Here is an 18,957-nt window from a genome sequence, read left to right as displayed (position 1 = left end):
AATAGAGTATTGTCTCGGTAACGGTTTAGAATTATTGTCCGCGTTAACAGTTTTAGCGGTATGCCAGGATTCCAAGGTTTTTCTAACACGGTAGTTGCCTTTGTCAATCACGCATGCATTATTAAAGTCAATAGAGTGGTCATTCTTCCATGCATGGCTGGCAATGTTTGACCCTTTCGCGAAATTTTTTAGGTTTCTTTGATGTTCTTTTTTCCGCGTTAAAAAGCATCTTCCAGTTTCGCCAATGTAACTCCACGGACAGTCCGAGCACGGAATTTTGTAAACAACATTGCATTGTTGGTCCAAGGGCTGTCTTGTTTTTGGGGATGGGAATTCTTGCTGAAGGGTTTTAAGTGGTTTGGTGACGACTCGAATTTCATGTTTGCGTAATAATCTCATGAGGGGCTCTGTCAAGCCGCTAATATATGGAAGGCACGCAAAACCATGGGGTGTATTCTGTGGGTCAACCCAACTAAAGAACATTGCTACCAATTCTTCTGGTGATGGTACAGTTGGTGATGGTGGCTTCTTTCTATTTTTGGAAATATAGGAGATGACTGAGGACGGGTAGCCATTGGCTTTTAGTGCATCTGTGACATAGTTGGTCTCGCGTGATTTTCCTTCGTTAGTGCTTGGGAGATTAGACGCACGGAATAACAAGGTAGAGGCCGTGCTGATTTTGTGTTTTCTCTCATGATGTGAGGAGAAGTCTAGATATCTATCAGTGTGGGTTGGTTTTCGATAAACGTCAATGACAGCAACACCATTTTTTCTTGACACTAAGGTGTCAAGGAAGGCAATTTGACCATTGTTCTCTTCTTCAATGGTAAATGTGATCTTAGGGTCGACAGCGTTTAAGGTGTCGTGGAAGGAATGGACAGCAGCTTTCTTGATGACAACAAAGCTGTCGTCAACGTATCGTTTCCAAAACCTTGGCGGAACAGTGGCGGAGCTGATGGCTGACTCTTCTATCACTTCCATACAGAGGTTAGCGACGAAGAATGACCACTCTATTGACTTTAATAATGCATGCGTGATTGACAAAGGCAACTACCGTGTTAGAAAAACCTTGGAATCCTGGCATACCGCTAAAACTGTTAACGCGGACAATAATTCTAAACCGTTACCGAGACAATACTCTATTTTATTGTAATTTTTTCTAGATCATTCTTATTCATATTTTAGTTCTCACCCGCATCGAATTTTTACACCCCTTTTTCGTATATATTTTAATTCGTGCTTCTTATATTTCATTCGTTAAAGGCTATAGATAGATAGCCGAAAGCTTATAATTTTTAACCAATTTTTAACCAGAGAACGTCTTTCAGATTCACAACTAATATAATTATTACTAAAAAAGAGTGGGTCATTTTTGTGACGTAAAAAGTTATCATGGCAACAGAAAGCCCTGCAAAAACACCCCATATTTTGGCTTTAGCTGCTCATATCTCAAAAATGAACTCTGTGAGCCCCATTTTTTTCTTTCTGAAATGTAATCAGTATGCCAGAATGAAACTTTCTGCAAGGTTTAAAAAATTCTGTGGAGCGGATTCAAAGCCACCTTAACTAATTCAAATTTTAAAATGTTATGAAAAATGAGAGGAAAGTGTTAAGTCAGATCGCTGTTTTAAGACAATTTGTAGGTAATTAGTTGATTGTGTTATGAAATGTTTTTTTAAAAAAGCTAAAGCTAGACTTAAAAGTACTGTTGCTATATCTGCGGACTGAAAGATCGCAAACTTTATATCTGGGTTTTCTTTGTGTAGCCAAAAACGCTTTCATTGGAAAATTTAGGAACAATTTTTATTGTAAAAATTATGTTCTGTGGTTTACAGTCATTTTCTTGTTTTAGTGGAGGTTTCATTTAACTTCAGGGGACCGTCAAATTTTCTATTTACAAACTAAACAATTTCAGAACAGAAGATGACACTCCCAAGTTACAGTTACAATTTGAGACCGTGAACAACTAAAAGGACACTTACATTTGCCCAAACTTAATTTAAAAAAGGACACATGCAGGACACCCATTCTACGCGCTATAACTGTATAAGAAAAGCTTCTCCCTTTTGTCGAAATGCTGTGAGTGTTAATTTACTCCGCCCACCTGCTATTGTTTTCTCTATTCTGTGCACGGTATTTTTGACCTCAGACTCGGAAAGAGGGATGTACAGTGTTGACTTAAGCCCTCATTGTACTCAGTCTTAATCTTTATGACTAAACGATCATTCTAAGTCGTTACGCATTGGTTCAGAACCCTTGGTAACATCGCAGACGATTTAAATAATTGTTAGTGCTTAGGGACCCGTCCACAAGTCGTTTTCAACTGAAAACGCAACTTTTTCTTTACGGATACAGCTTCCGTCCACTCGTAATCTATGAAAACGATCACTGAAAACGGAACTTTTCAAAACTGCTCTCCACAGTGGAACTTTTTGAAAACACTGTTTTTGCGTGTACCTATGGACGGATGAAAACGGAACAGAAAACACCGACGTCGCACTGTCAGTTCCAATCCACTCCGTGCAATATTGTAAACTTATTCAAGATGGCGGACAGACGCTTCACTTTCTTGTCTTTGATACTTGGGCTTTCAAACTTAATTGCCTGTTTTCAAGCAAATTTAGCTTTGCTGTTTCCGAGCTGTCTATTCCAGAAGGCGGCAGAACATTATAAGGTACTTTCATTACTGTTGTCAAGAGGCGGAAGGTTGAAACGACTTGGTGGTTGCTCTCCAAGACCTCGATGATTTTGGTTTGGACCTGGACGAACTAGCGCTTGGTGGGACAAGTTTGTAGCCCAATCTCGACCCCAGAGCTCTTCTCGCTTTTGACCGAGGGAGAGAAGAGCTCTGGGGAACCCTGAAACAAAGTGTCCTCTTATTGGTTTTCGTGAAGAACAATCAAAAGCGTCTCTAATTGGTGCATTCATGTTAGCACGTGGAGTGAGCAGGTGTCGTAAGGTTCAAATAGCCAATTTTGGCTATAACAACCCTACAGCGCATGTTCTCCTACAAAGAGTTTCCCAGAGCCTTGGGTCGATCCGAGGCTCTAGTGACGAGAATGGTTTCTAGCCCAAATAGTTATCGTAAAAGCGAATACTCATGCGTCAAGCATGCGCAGTCTGGTTATCGTTGAAAAGTTATCGTTTTCAAATCGATTGATGGTATACGTATGGACGAGCGAAAACGATGCGAAACTGGCGCTACGTGTGGACGCGAATTTTTTTGAAAACGGAGAAAAAAAGTTGCGTTTTCAAACGGAAAACAGATACGTGTGAACGGGCACGTTTGGGCATGTGGTCAGTCCTTGTAGTTATTCTTGTATGTATCAACTCTGCGCTAACAGGAATCGAAGATAGAATGGAAGGCTTAGAACTCTGAGAGGGAAAATTAAAAATATATATAGTGTCAATTGACACAGGAGCTCGTGATGGACGTCGTTGTTGGAAAGAGAACGGCAAAGAATTTTATCAAAATATATAAAGCGCATGTGCAAAGTGTGCCGTACAATAGTTTATTTGTCTTTATTATTATTTCTTTGTTTCTTCGTTGAATGAAATAATTTCTGGCATCCTCGTTTTCGTTGCTGAAACCTCTAGATAAATAAAAATGCACGTGCAGTGATTGCAAAAACGCGCACTGAGCGTGCATTTTTTTTAATTATTTGCAATTAAGGTCATTGTTTTGTGTCCCTCCTTTTGACTCTGATTTTAGGCCTATTAACGCTTCGGCGACGGAGGTTTTGTTTGGGCGCCGGCACAGTTAAGCTATATTTCAGATTAAGAGATTAATTTGAGATTATGTGAATCTCAGGTATCGGCGAATCATTGCCGCCTGTAAACGCTGTTCGTCTCACTGGATCATCGCACGACTTGCAGACCTCAGGGGAATAAGGTAATTTTGTAAGTTAGTTGATCATCGACAATGAACGAAGGAAACTTGGCTCTCATGCGTTGTATTATTAATAAATACAAGAGATTTGAGAGTCTGACTCTTGCGACGAAAAATGTGGGTAGCTTTCGTCGCGAGTCTAAGTATGAGGTAATCCGATTGCTATTTGGGAGGCTTTGACACTAAGCTACTGTAAGTTCAATATGGATGATGACAGCACTCCAGTCGGAAGAATTTGGACGTATCGAACCCTCTAGAAAAAAGAACATCTCATTTTTCATATCGGTGATAAATAGCCGCGCTTTTTGTTGCAAGTTAAATGATTCGCAAGTTACTTTAAATCTTTCTTCTTCAATCTTACGTTTTCACACACTGTGTGTTTTCATTTTTTATACTGACCGTGCATCAAATTCAAGGCTGAATACACTTTCGCCGGGCCGGGTCAACTTGTAACTGAAGTTGTTACACCAAATCGCTTTACTTATAGAACTTTCTAGAGAATGAATTATTATTGCTCTGGCGGATAATCGTTTTTCTGTTCCATTCTTGCCTCCTCGAGTCGGACATTTTTCGACTTTAAAAACACTCTTTAAATTATCAGTCCCGAATTAGCCAAAGAATGGCTCAGAAGGCGCTTTTTTTGGAACCCTTCTAACCCCGTTTCCGTGAACCTGTCTAATATTTGTTTATCTGTTGTAATTCCCTCACGTTTCGTCTTTCATAAGGGAGGCATGTATCTTGTATCTGTTTTTTTTTTTTTGGTTATCGTTAGATAATCTCTTGCAATTCTGTTTTGATAAGTCTGGCCAAACGCTGCTAAAATGAAAAAGCCACTTAAATTTTGCAATATTTTACGTCGAAAAATTTCGTAGATTTCTACCCAAATGCAAGGATCATGTTGAAATAATATCAGTTTTCTTATTTTTGTATGCTTGCTGCGGTACTCGATCGAGTGACGTGTGTCTGAGTGTTAATTGTTTGTCTTCGTTTCTCCCCCAAGTAATTAATCGATCAACCTTATTTTAACCTTTATTCTCTGGAGGTAATTTTCTAGATCCTACAGAAGGGAAGCTACAGCCTCGGAAAAAATTGTTTAAACACTTTTCAATACCTTGCCCTCCCACAATATTGTTTTGCCAAATGGACCCAGAAACGCGCGTGCAAACATTTCCGGGGAGGGCAGGGTACGCCGCAAAGCTTCTGATCTGTACCGGTATATTCTTGCACTGTTTCTAAGCCGTTCCAAGGATTTTTTTTACAGACTGTAGTTCTTTACACACTTTTGATTAGGGGCACCCAACGAGAATATCGTTCAAAACCATTTAAACATAACATTGTTAAATGTATTTTAATTTGGTATTTAAACTGTAGATATAGGCATATTTTTCTACCCTAAAAAATTTTCATCTGTTCGGATTTCCTAGCTGAAAGTCTTGTGATCCGAAAATTATAGGGATCAAAACTTACCTTTCCGAAAATTTCAGCTAGAAAAAAGGCTTCCGAAAATTCTAGGTGACATTTTTTAGGGTAAAAGTCTGTTTAAAATGGGCAATTACACCATTTTTCAGATGTTCGAAAATCCTAGGAGAGGCAGGCAAGCAAGAAATTTTACAACAAATGTTCCGAAAATTCTAGACCTCAAATCGACTTCCAATCAGATATTTTCCGAAAATTGACGTTGGGTACCCCTGAGCATTGCTCCGGTATCGCACAGGACCCGCACCGGTCATGGGTTCGAATCCCGTTGGAGCCACCTGAATTTTTCAGGAGTCTAATGTTCAGATAAATGCCAGTGAAATGCGAGGACCACTTCTCCATTTCAAGTTGACCATTTGTCACATAACAACAGGGGGCAAGGCAAAAGGTACCCCCTAAACATCTACAAATCCGAGACAATCCAGCTCAGTGTAATTGCCAAAACGCTTTAAAGAGAACGGTACTAAAAGACGATTGCATGACAGAAAAACTGAGCATTTTAAAGCATTAACATGGTCATCACACGTCGGCTCTTGCGGACCATGTTACATCAACTGGTGACAGTTTAAAATGGGATCATTTTGAAATTTTAGCGAAAGGGCTATCCGACACTCACTGCAAAATAAAAGAGACACAGTTGATCAAAGATTTAAAGCCGACATTAAATGAATATGTCGAAATATGTCAGCAGCGAAAAGCTGTGTCTTTATTAGTTTTTGTCAACTCTATTGTTATCTAATATTTAATAGTTAATTAGTTAGTAATCCTGTATATTTAAACTCCAATTTTGTATTAATATAACCGTCACTTAAGCTTCTGAAGATGTATGCAAAAGCACATGAAACGTCAAGTAAAGATAATTCCAAAAAGGATGCGTTTGTATCTGATGTTTGTCACCACTGTTTGTGTGTTATTTCTGATAGAACGATACCATTTTAGACGACCATTTTAGATGACCTACAAAATCACACACTGTACTATCTTTGAAAAGTGACTGATAATAAAACTGAGATCTGCAAAAGAAAGCTTTTGCATTCAGTCCGTGTAAGGTTTCCGTTGTAAAGAGACGTCTAGATCACTGAACTTCAATAAAGAGTGTCCCCAATCATCGGCAATTCTGTTTAGCCAAACAGAACGCTTTGCGAATCTTTGGAGGAACTCACGGTAAAGTCTTTTCAAAGGAAGCCATTAATATAAGAAGTTAACTCTAATGTTATTGCAAAAATGGAGAAAAGTGACTCGTGTTAAATTTTTATTCAAAACCCATCAAGGCATAACTAATATCGATATCCGACCACGTCAAGACCTCAACTCATATGGGGACCGTTATTCTCTAGCCTGCGAGCAAGCTCTCTTTCGGGATGGGTGGAGAGCTTGCTCGCAGGCTATTATTCTCTCATGCAGGCGATGCGATCAGGGGCACCCAACGAGAATATAGTTGAAAACCATTAAACATAGCACTGTTAAACGTATTTTAATATTTAAACGGTAGATATAGGCATATTTTTATCCCCTAAAATTTTTTCCTCTGTTCGGATTTCCTAGCTGATTGTCCAGTGATCCGAAAATTATAGGTATCAAAACTTACCTTTTCGAAAATTTCAGCCAGAAAAAAGGCTCCCGAAAATTCTAGGTGACCTTTTTAGGGTAAAAATCCGTTAAAAATGGGCAATTATACCATTTTTTAGATGTTCGAAAATCCTAGGAGAGGCAAGCAAGCAAGAAATTTTACAACAAATGTTCCGAACGTTCTAGATCTCAAATCGTCTTCCAAACAGTTTTTTTCCGAAAATTGACGTTGGGTGCCCCTGATGCGATGATTCTTGAGAAAGAGGAAATAGGCAAAAACAAGTGTTCTTAAATTCAGATCTTCTACCTTGGAATATCTTGCCGGGAGTGATATTCATCTTAAAACAAGAATCAAATTTCTGATCCAACAGTTTTGATTTGATAGCGAGAGCTGGTTGTTTTTTGAATCTACGTGATCCTTTGTTGAAAAAGAATGGAGTCAAGGAGTTTGAACTCCCGTTTCGATGATCTTATCTTCAGTTCTATCGTATTTTAATGGGGTCTAATCTTTGGTCATTAACTTGTAAATAAATTAATGAATAAATACAATGAAAGCAACTGACTGAGAATGATAGATATATACATATATATTGTTGAAATTTCAAACATTGGAAACTCGGTGGTTAGAGCATGATTTGATCGCGAAGGGTCGTGGGTTCAAATTCCGTCGGGAACTCGGATTTTTTATTCAACAACACATGCTGTATGTGAATACAATATATACAAAGAAACTGCAAAATTATTCCTTTCTTAATAGTTTTTTTTTCATTTCCTTACTCAGTGTTTTTTTCCAAGCCAAGAAAAACAAAAAGCTGGCCAAAACCATCACGCGAAAAACATAAACCAAAATGGAACGGTATTTACCCGGGGGTATGTCTGATTGAGTGATTGAATTGTCGAGGAACAAAGACCTCATTTTCAATCTGTTTAACACAATGCTATGCCATGGACCGTTTACTGCTTTGCGTCACACCAGCCTAATTGAAAATCCAAGAACGACATCGTCTGTTTTGTCAACACATTTGGTATATCGATTGCAGAAGGTTGGACTGCTGTTTGATTGAATGAAAGAGAATCCGATAAATGCTTTTCATTGTGTCACACAGAAACCGCAAATAATAGACATTTGTAAGGACTGAGGTCAAAAGGCCGTATCTCTCTGTTGGCCGTGATTATTTAGCATGCATTGCTTTGGTGTCGTGCAATTTTAATATAAGTACTGGAATCGGAGTAAGTTCTGCTGCGTAGCTCTGTCATCGACAGTTTCAAAGTCTTCCAAAAATTTCTTCAATGTTCACAAGGACTCATTAACAAGAATTTCATGAGCCAAGTTTTGGTTGAAGACATCGGAAAGGGACACGGCGTTGGAAGGCTGTTTCCAGACCACCATACAATAGCTCCCGACAAAGCTAGCCATTTCAGGATCGAAGGTTTTGCCGTTTATAACCGAAGACTGTAATGTAACCTTATATGGTTTTAAACACACGACCCTTCTTACTTTAAACCACTTTATTTTGACGTTCAGTTTTGTTTACGTTCGCCTGATTAAAAGCTAAAGACAAAAAAGATAAACTTATTTTTTTTTCTTCGTATCAACAGGGAATGCTCTCAACGAGGTGGCCAAAGAGGATGAAGGATTCATTTACGTTCTTTGTGATGGTTGCAGCGTTCTTTCAATCTGAAGCACGTGGAGGTATGTTTCTCTGCCCGCGTTATTACACGGTAAACACAAACGACGCATTGGATTATAAACAGCCATCATATTGTCGCCGTTAATAGGGTGATCTACATAACATTGGGTATGAGTATTTTACGAGGAGAATGAAATTAAGAATAGCGGATCCTTTGGACAGCACACTGTATTGAAGGAACATATGGCAATATCCCTTGCGCTTTTTCGATTCTACAGATGTCACTGGTTAGTTATTATCAAGTCAAACATGCATCAACATTTACATTTTGATCTTACAGAATCATTCGTTAGAAGAAAAATACTCGTTATACCTTTCAATGTCACAGCTAAGATTTCTTTTCAAAATAGATAAAAACTAGAGGTGTACATACTCTGAAATCAGTTCGCTTTCGTGCGGTAAAGTAAAGATTACTTCGATAAGAAAGTTCTGTCAAGTGCCTTTTGTCCATTTTGCGTGACGAAATTTCTGCACTCTGTTGATAAAATATGGGCACGATGAACAGTAATATTACTAATTTTTTATGTTGGTGTGCTGAGATACATTTCCCAGCTGTGAGCATCGAATAAATATTCCAAATTGCTCAAACATAGCATGATTAAGGATGGTAGATTCCTATTCGGTCGAAATCCAGCCTGCAGCGGTGCGAGCGGGATATAACCCGGAGTTTCCCGTAACATTAGTCCCGTTTACGGCGTAAGGCACCTCAAAAGATGTACATTATTTCACACTGCAACATTACAATCGATAATTATTGTTACACAGCAAACGACCTACAGATCAATTAACTAACGCACTGACAATTTACGAGTTTTAATTTTGTTTACAATTGCGTTTTTTGGTAAGACAAATATGAAATAGCAGTGTGGCCCAGTGGTTAGGGCGCTTGCATTGAGATCCGGAGATCCCGGGTTCAAGACCTGCTCTGACCACTCGTTGAATTTGGTCCTGGTTGTCCCTGGTTCAACTTCCCGGCTGCACTTGTAAATAGCCAACTGGTTTGCCTCCGGCCAGTTGGGATTCTTAACAGTTGTAGTTGTTGTGTTCTGTTGTTTCGTTGATTGTGTTTCATTGGCCCTGAAAAGCCCCTATGGGGAGCGGTCAATTAAGTATGTATTGTATTATAAATAGTGCATGACATTGAATGGTAGACCCGCTGCGCTTCCAAAAGTGTGTCACCCAGGGCAAGTGTCAAGTTCACCCAGTGTTATGTTTCTTTTTCCACTCTCAAACAATGTCTCTATCAGTTACGGAGTTCGCAGAATTCCATTAGTTTACATTCAGTTTAAACCGCCCCCAATTCACGAGCAGAGCCCGTTGTCCCTCTTTTCATTGACCTTTTAGAGACCAGTGGGATTTTCCCTTGGTAGACACATGTGCGATAAGGTTAATCAGGCTTGTTTCTACCTGACTTGTCAACGTCACTAAAAGAGCATTGAAAATGATCATTATGACACGGAACGTCTCGCAGACGTGAAAACTAAATTGTTTCACGTTTCTTTGTACCTTGCGTAACAATAGTTATTATCGGAGTCTAGAGATCTACGTCTTTATTTTTATTTTACCTTTTTGTAAAGAGAGATCTGACTGACTGGTTTTCATGTTCAAAGGAAATGGGGTCGAGACCTTCCAAGCTTGAACTGGCAAAACAAACAAAATATCGTTGTCAGTGGCTGGTGCTCAAATCACAACCAACTTAGGACTGTTTATACAAAGGAAGGGTAGCATGATCCTTATCGAATCCTTATATCGAACAAGACGCTCTGCGTGGGTAGTTTAGGTGACTTAATTTCTGCCGCAGGTGGAAAATTGTAATTGTGTTATTGGAAAATATCAGTGGCACTGAATACCACTGTGACCTTATTGTCCCCCCTTCATGTCTTAATCTGTTAAGTTCGCGGATCGATCCGTCCTAAAAGTCACTCTCGACATTTTAATGTGTGTGTCTATCACGAGCGAGTTGTGTGTGGCTTTATGATTGTTTTAAGCGTCAGCATCGTCATGTTCCACCACTCGGCAAAGTCCTCTTGGCTTGTGGCTGTTTCTCAGTTCCTGAATGCAAGGAGGAACCAACCAACCAAGCGTCCAAAATGAAACAAAATCCTCTATGCTGATATAATTATAGCATCCTAAATTTAGTAAAACCAAACAATTCAGCACATCCTTCGGCAACAATGATACATTTTGTGCAACTGGAATTGAAAAAAAAAAAACAAACAACCAAACAATGAATGGAAACAGAGGAATCATGACTTTGAACCTTGATCAAGTTTCTCTCAGTCAATAAATCGTTGTGTCATCAATTTTACGACATGCAAAGAAGGAGGAAGCGACAATACCAGAACTCGTTTTCTACGTTAGTGTACCCTTCAAGTTGGTAATCCCGAGTGTTAGGCTTACTTGGTGACACTGTTCTTTCTACCTGAGAGATTTGGAACTCCTCGCATTGAACGTGTCTGTCTCTGGGATTTTGTCTATGAGCAGTATTGAAAGGAAAATGAATGTAATGGCAAACCAAGTGAGAATTATTGTTATTATTTTTTCTTTATATATTCGAGAAATGAATCAGAAATGTGAGCATTTATCTATAAAATTTTAAAGAGGTTGGTTTTATGAAGGAAGAACTTCTGAAGTGAGAATACACCAAATGGTTTGTTCAAACCAAAAATGTAAAAGTTTTGTCCAATTGCCTTTGGAGTGACCGAAAATTCAAGAGATACCTATAAGTAATTCCGTCTTCCCTGAGTACAAGTTCTAAATCTTGCTGAGCATTGAAACTAGTGCGCGGCCTTCTGAGCTACAGGGTCGCCAGTTCGACCCCCTTCTCCGTTCGATCGACGTCTGTTTCGACTTTCCTCTGATCCCTGCAGCTGTAGCTTTGAATACCCGTAAAACGGAGCATTGACAGAGGAAGGGGGGGGGGGGTAAAATTTCGAAAGAGACGTCAATCAAACGCTACCTCAAGACGTCTGTTTCGACTTTCCTCTGCATGATCCCTGCAGCTGTAGCTTTGAATACCCGTAGAACGGAGCATTGACAGAGGAATTAAGGGGGGTAAAATTTCGAAAGAGACGTCAATCAAACGCTACCTCAATTATTCTGCTGTGAACAAATGATGTTTCGAGGCTGGACAAGTAAAAACGGATGTGCTACCTGTTGTCGTTGCAGTTCCCGATGAAGTTCCTACGATAATCAATATCACTGCACGGTCACCAACTAGTGTCGCTGCCTTTTGGAAACTACCAAAGCGTCACTCCAACGATACAAACATCAGAGGTTTCAAGCTTTTATACCGAAAGCAAGGATCTAATGAGTCATGGATCATACAAACTATCCATAGTCCATTTGTTTTTACGAAGAACGTAACAGGGCTTGAGAAATATACACTCTATGAATTTCACGTTTTGGCCTTCAACTTGACTGGTGATGGACCGAAAAGTTTCGTTGAGGTTCAAAGAACAATGGAAGACGGTAAGAGACTGGCTGGATGATGAACGTTATTAAATTGCCAAATATATTTAGCGCTGAGGCGCTAATTCGGGACATTGTACAGAAACAGAGCGGTTTTTTTATTGAGTGTCGAAAATAATTAGCGAATTGCTTTGGTTTTGCATTACTTCACTCAGTGATTGGTTCAAAGTTCTTGCGACATTTTTTCGACCAATCAGAAGTGAAACCAAAACCAGTCGTGGCTCGGGCGTGCACATTTTCCCGCGCTTTGTGTCGGCTACGTGTAATTCCTTCGAGTTTTGATTGGTTTACTGGATTGTCTCCGTCCTTTTTGATTGGCCAAAGTAATTACTTTGGTGTTGGCTTTACGACACTCGATTGAAACTCGCTCTAGCGCTGGGGCACTAATTAAGGATACTGTATAGAACTGTATAGAAATTAAATCAAATCAACACATAGCAAATAATAAATTAGTTTTTGAGGGGAGGGGAGAACCTGTCGAAACCTTTCTTGCAGCAGAACAGAGAACCAACAAACTCAGCCCTCATATGACGCCGAGTATGCGGGGAATCGAACCTGGGTCACATTGGTGGGAGGCGAGTGCTCTCACCACAGCTGTGCCATCCCTGCTTTGTAGTTGCACATAGTTAAGTCTATATGGCTCTCTTAGGTCGTGGGTTCAATTCCCACCCTGGTCAGAGTTTTTCTCTTTCGTGGTGTGGGTCCCCATCTCCGCATTACATGTGCTAACGCTCATATGGATCACATGGGAGTAAAGATAGAATTCATGAGAACGCGTTAATGTATATACCTCGGAAGTGTATTAGAGGAGCTTGTTCATTGATCCCTGGACATGTTCATCATTTGAGTCCTTTTCCGTTGATTTTCTTCCCTCAAATCTCGCGTATGGCGAGCGAAAACGTGTTTAATAACAAACAAGAGCAATTTTAGATCTTTCTGCAAAGTGCCATTTGCACTCTCATCCGCAAACTACGACTGATGCGTTTGTCAATCGTTTGTATTTAGTTCTTGCAGTTAGAAGCACGTTAATTCCCTTCACTGAAAGGAAATCAGTTTCCCTTCACTTAGTCTCGTTCATTTAGTTCACATTAAGTTTAATACTGAACCTTATCACTTTCTGTCAATAATAATTAATGGTCAGGAAAATATTGTTAAATAGGCCGAGCATGGCAAGTTCAATTTTTATTATTTCTCTTTGTTGATCTTGAAATCGTTTAGTCCCTTCCAAACCTCCCAGTGGATTTTCAGTGACTACAAACACTTCTACGAGTGTCACATCATCTTGGCAGCTTCCTCCAGTAGACTCCAGAAATGGAATCATCAAGGGATTTAAATTGTTCGTCAGAAGAAGAGGTTTTCGTAACGAATCACATATTATACTTATCAACAATGCTTCAAGTCACACCAAAGTTATTACTGGATTGGATGAATTTACAGAATACGAATTCCAAGTGCTTGCCTTCACGTCCGTGGGTGATGGACCGAACACTTCAGTTCGATTCGCAAGAACGAAGCAAGATGGTAGGGAATGTGTTGCCTAACTTTACCATTCAATGACTTAATTTGTGTAAAATCACAATCTGCCTTGAAGAGTCCACAGTTTACCCTTTGGTCCCGTTCTAAGATCACACGTTGCCATCTCTGAGCCGCTTAAAATCGAATAAATTCAGGGCTACAGGCGTTGGGGTTGTCGGGTTCGGGGTGCAGTGTCAACCAGGCACAAATTCGCCAAAACAACTTCTTTAATTGTACCGTTTGGGGAAAACTACATAGATAAAAAAAGTGTACTGAAAAAAAAAAACGCGGTCAAAGGAAAGGACACAGATAACATAAAGAAAAACAAAAGGAAAGGCGAGAACTTACGTAAGTGGTATTCCAGTAGAGCGAGACACTAAGCATAAAGCAACAACCATCGTGTGCGATTACAACAGACTCCGAGCGAAGTCACGAGGTTGTAATGGAGGGACACTGGGGAAAACCTGTTGGACCGGAAGTTGGTTCCAGGCCCCGTGCACTAACACAACGATAAAATGCAAAAAATTCGGCTTTACAGCATTTACAGGGGTTGTTCTGACATATTAATTTTTTGAAAATTTGTCTCCTTAGCTAAAATGCGCAAAACCAAATGAACGCTCCGTTTTGCAAGACTGTCTTTTTCAGCATTCAATTTTTTTTAATAACTTTGTTTCCAAACTTTCTTTGCCTCCAGTTTCCATAAAAGCTTTCCGTTCGCGAAAAAGGGCCATCGTATTGGGGCCTGTGCAAGAGTTGATTCTGTGCAAGAGTGTTTAAAGGTTTTTTTTTCTTTTTGTTTACATTCAGTTCCTTCAAAAGCGCCCACTGCATTTAAAGTGACTGCAATCTCTTCTACAAGTGTTCAAGCATTTTGGCAGGCTCCACCCAGAGACTCCAGAAATGGAATCATCCTAGGATTTAAATTATTTTTCAAACCGAGAGGTTCTATAGAGAAACTCACAGTTGCACTGATATTCTTTGCCAGTACTCCAATCCACACAAAAAATGTAACTGGATTGGAGAAATTTACAGAATATGAATTCCAAGTGCTGGCTTTCAATTCTGTTGGTGATGGGCCGAGGACTTTTCCTCACGTCGTCACCTCGTCCTTCTCCCATCCACTAATCATCACCGGTTGACCAGTCAACAATTCAATGATTCTGTGTTGCATTTACTGATCCAATACTTTTATTAGACTTCAAGGCACTGTTTGATCTTATTTTTATTCCTATGTTTCTTTGATATTCCTAGTTCCCTCAAAAGCTCCCACTGGATTTACGGTGACGCCAAGCACTTCTACAAGTATCAGAGCATTTTGGCAGCTACCACCAAAAGACTACAGACATGGAATTATTAGAGGATTTAAATTGTTTTTCAGGAAGAAAGGCTCTGATGATAAACCAGTTATTCTAGTTATTACCAACTCCTCCATTTCTGCACAAAATGTTACCAGCTTGGATGTGTTTACAGAATATGAATTCCAGGTGCTGGCATTCACTTCAGCCGGTGATGGACAAAATAGTTCTGTTCAATTCGTGAAAACAAAAGAAGATGGTAACGTGACATTTTCTCTTCACTGAATTTTTCTATCTCCCACCTCGTCGTTCTCTCATCCACTAATCGTTACTGGTTGACCAGTCAACAATTCCGTGACGGATTCTGTGTTGCATTTACTGATCCAACACTTTTATTAGACTGTTTGATATTATTTTTATTCCTACGTTTCTTTGTTATTGCTAGTTCCCTCAAAAGCTCCCACTGGATTTACGGTGATGCCAAGCACTTCTACAAGCATCAGAGCATTTTGGCAGCTACCACCAAAGGACTCCAGACATGGAATTATTAGAGGATTTAAATTGTTTTTCAGGAAGAAAGGCTCTGATGATAAACCAAATATTGTAATAATTACCAACGCCTCCAATTCCGCACACAATGTTACTGGCTTGGATGTGTTTACAGAATATGAATTCCAGGTGCTGGCCTTCACTTCAGTCGGTGATGGACAAAATAGTTCTGTTCAATTCGCGAAAACAAAAGAAGATGGTAACAAGATATTTTCTCTTCACTGAATTTCTCTATCTCCCACCTCGTCGTTCTCTCATCCACTAATCGTTACTGGTTGACCAGTCAACAATGCAGTGATTCTGTGTTGCATTTAATGATCCAACACTTTTATTAGACTGTTTGATATTATTTTTATTCCTATGTTTCTTTGTTATTGCTAGTTCCCTCAAAAGCTCCCACTGGATTTACGGTGATGCCAAGCACTTCTACAAGCATCAGAGCATTTTGGCAGCTACCACCAAAGGACTCCAGACATGGAATTATTAGAGGATTTAAATTGTTTTTCAGGAAGAAAGGCTCTGATGATAAACCAAATATTCTAATAATTACCAACGCCTCCAATTCCGCACAAAATGTTACCGGCTTGGATGAATTTACAGAATATGAATTCCAGGTGCTGGCCTTCACCTCTGTTGGTGATGGACCGAAGACCTCTCTTCAATTTGTGAGGACAAAGGAAGATGGTAAAGGGGATACATATTTTCTCCTGATTCAATCACATGAATTTAGTTTAATGTGCTAACCTAGTTTAGGGTCTAGCTTCCCAAGTCTCTTTTAGCATAGTTGCAGAGTATCCGAACTAGTAAGGAACTAATGAACTTTATGGAAGCCTCGACTGTATTTATTGGTGGGCACTACTTTGGGACAGTGTACTGAAACTAAATATCATTGAGAAGAGGGGAAACCGGAGTACCCGGAGAAAAACCTCCCGGAGTAGAGTAGAGAACCGACATACTGAACCGACATATGACTCAGTCATAAGTCTGGGAATCGAACCCGAGTCACATAGGTGAAAAGCAAGTGCTCTCACCACTGCGCCAATTCTGCTCCCTTTCATCGAACCTTAAGGACCTTTACATTCTAGTGCGAGGACGAGAACGAGTACGAGATTTGAGTGCCTGTTTTTAGCGAAAATACTTAGAAATTTTATAACCCGGACGATTAATCGTACTCTTTCTTAACAGCATAGCTTCGTTCCTCAGATATTCTTATTGCTGGTTAGTGAGTCTTCCTGATCGAAAAATGTCAAAACTACTACATTGTTGGTAACTCGTTTAGACACGACGACATTTTTGCAAAACCTCGTCCTAAAATGAGGACGGTATCACGTTTTTCCCGCCAAAATGACGCTGGTTTGCGCGTGCTCACTGTTGTTCTATGAGAAAATCTTGTACTCGTTGTCGTTCTCGTCCTAGAATCTAAAGCTCTCTATTATCAATCAAACGGCCGAAGGTTCGTTTCCTACAAAGAAGCGCCCTAATTTTTTTTCCGAGTATCCCTGAGTCATCATCGAGGAGTAAAATAATCTGTTCATAGCATACGCCTAGTTTTTCACAGCACGACTGGCAACAGCCATAGTTATTTCATCAGTCAATTATTCAATGTGTGTTGCTGATAATTGAAGATTGGCTAAGATTGATTCGTGTGTTTTCTTTTTAACCTTCGATTTAGCTCCATCAGAACCTCCTGGTGGATTTAAAGTAATGGCAATCAGCTCTACAGACGTGATAGCATCGTGGAAGTTAACCCCAACAGACTCCAGAAGTGGTGTCATCAAAGGATTTAAATTGTTCTTCAGGAGGAAAGGCTCCGATGACCAGCAAGTTGTTCTCGTCATTAGCAACGCTTCAATTCATATGCAGACTGTTACTGGATTGAATAAATTTACAGAATATGAATTTCAGGTGTCGGCCTTTAATTCTGTTGGCGATGGGCCGAAAAGTTCTGTTCAATACGTGAAAACAAAGAACGATGGTAAGTAAAGGGAGGTCTTGTAACCCAGTGGTTAGGGCGCTTGCCTTGAGATCCGGAGATCCCAGGTTTATGACCCGTTCTGACCACACGTCGAATTTCATCTTGATAGTCCCGGGTTCAACTTCTCAGCTGCACTTGAAATTACTAACTGGTTTTCCTCCGGCCAGTTGGGATTGGGAAGCTTTAGCAACGACAACGGCAAGACTACGGGAACGTCGTCGGTTTTGCGTCATTAGGGAGCTTAAGATTTTACGACGGCGACGGACACAACAACGCCGCAAAACAATGATATTATTGGTTAAAAGAGCACAAATAATCGTGCTGCACGAGGCTTGCTGCACGTGCAGCACGGATTTTAGCACGGATTCTTGCGGTACTCTGCATAACGACGACGTAAAATTACCACATTTTAGGTTTTGACTACAACGTGAGCATGCAACAGAGAATCTTTCCTTCTCTATTTTCACTTTGTAACTGCTCGTACCAATTCAGTTTTAGGATACTTCGCCCAAATTGTAAAAAGTGAACGAGACAGAATAACCGCGAAAGACTTACGGTAAAACAAAGTGATATTTTGAGGTGACGTTTTCGTTTACGTCGCCGTCGTAGATCTTAAGGTCCCCATTGTAATCGCTGCGCGACTATTCCAAGCATTTTAATGTGACTAATGTGAGGCAAAACCCTAAAGAACGAAACTAGTATGAACGACGCTCAATTTAGGGGAGAAAATGAAAATGAATTTATCCTCAAGCGATGACATTCTCCCTAAAACCTCAAATTTGGCAATTTCACGTTGTTAGGGAACTTAAGCAACGACGACGGCAACGGCAACGAGAACGTCATCTCAAAGTATAAATTCGCGTTATATAAAAAGTGGAGGGATGCTCGTCGGAAATTTTAAATTAAAGCCCTAAAGGAGACCAATCTGGGTGTGGGCCAGGCTTTTTTTGACCCCTAAATAAGACCATATTTAACACAGAAATAAAAAAAATATAGTGACTTTTGATGACGGCAAAGACATTATCATCTAATACTTTCACCTACATGAAGAAATCTAAAAGTTTAAATATACACTTTTATATTTCTCTGTGCGCAACCCTAAAGGAGACCCTCGCGGCTGCATATGATTGCATTTTGCCCAGAACACCCTAAGTGAGACCAAAATCCGAAATTTAAACCCCTAACCGAGACGACGAGCATCCCTCCCCTTTTTGTATGGGAGTCTCCCCCCCCCCCCCCTCGGGCTTTTGGTGTCCTTAGCATTTTTTTTAAATTGACCGTTACCCTTTATTTGCATGTAGCATTAAAAGGGACGGATGGTGGCTGGCCCGACCTACACATCAAGATAGCACATCTGTGATTTTGTGGCTTAATAGTGTTAGCAAAATTTAAAGTTTTCTTTGAACCTGTTCACGTTACAAGGAGAAGATATTTGTCGTGTTGTGTTCATCGTTTAACTTTTTGGCGTTTTTATCTCAATATAGCGTAAATATATATAAATATAGCGCCATTTCACAAAATTACTTA

The 18,957-nt window shown here is 39.9% G+C and overlaps 1 protein-coding gene across 6 annotated transcripts in view; it reads left to right on the top strand.

The window, feature by feature from the left end:
- LOC137974395 (uncharacterized) overlaps positions 1 to 18,957 on the top strand; it is an 86,593-nt gene that overhangs the window by 17,267 nt on the left and 50,369 nt on the right. For 2 of the 6 annotated variants that reach the window (XM_068821348.1, XM_068821345.1), the window contains exons 1-9: positions 8,082 to 8,364; positions 8,534 to 8,627; positions 11,794 to 12,096; positions 13,315 to 13,617; positions 14,419 to 14,553; positions 14,863 to 15,165; positions 15,352 to 15,654; positions 15,837 to 16,139; positions 17,128 to 17,430. In XM_068821348.1, coding sequence (XP_068677449.1) covers positions 8,537 to 8,627; positions 11,794 to 12,096; positions 13,315 to 13,617; positions 14,419 to 14,553; positions 14,863 to 15,165; positions 15,352 to 15,654; positions 15,837 to 16,139; positions 17,128 to 17,430 — 2,044 coding nt within the window. In that variant the 5' untranslated portion in view covers positions 8,082 to 8,364; positions 8,534 to 8,536. Of the gene's footprint in view, positions 1 to 521; positions 662 to 842; positions 988 to 3,811; positions 3,893 to 8,081; positions 8,365 to 8,533; positions 8,628 to 11,793; positions 12,097 to 13,314; positions 13,618 to 14,418; positions 14,554 to 14,862; positions 15,166 to 15,351; positions 15,655 to 15,836; positions 16,140 to 17,127; positions 17,431 to 18,957 lie in introns of those variants that run through there. The other 4 variants (XM_068821347.1, XM_068821346.1, XM_068821349.1 and 1 more) reach the window with 4 other exon arrangements.

Source organism: Montipora foliosa, chromosome 10, assembly GCF_036669935.1.
Source record: "Montipora foliosa isolate CH-2021 chromosome 10, ASM3666993v2, whole genome shotgun sequence".
Classification (NCBI taxonomy): domain Eukaryota; kingdom Metazoa; phylum Cnidaria; class Anthozoa; order Scleractinia; family Acroporidae; genus Montipora; species Montipora foliosa.
Note: the sequence above shows the minus strand (reverse complement) of the source record. Positions and strands in the feature narration are given on the sequence as shown.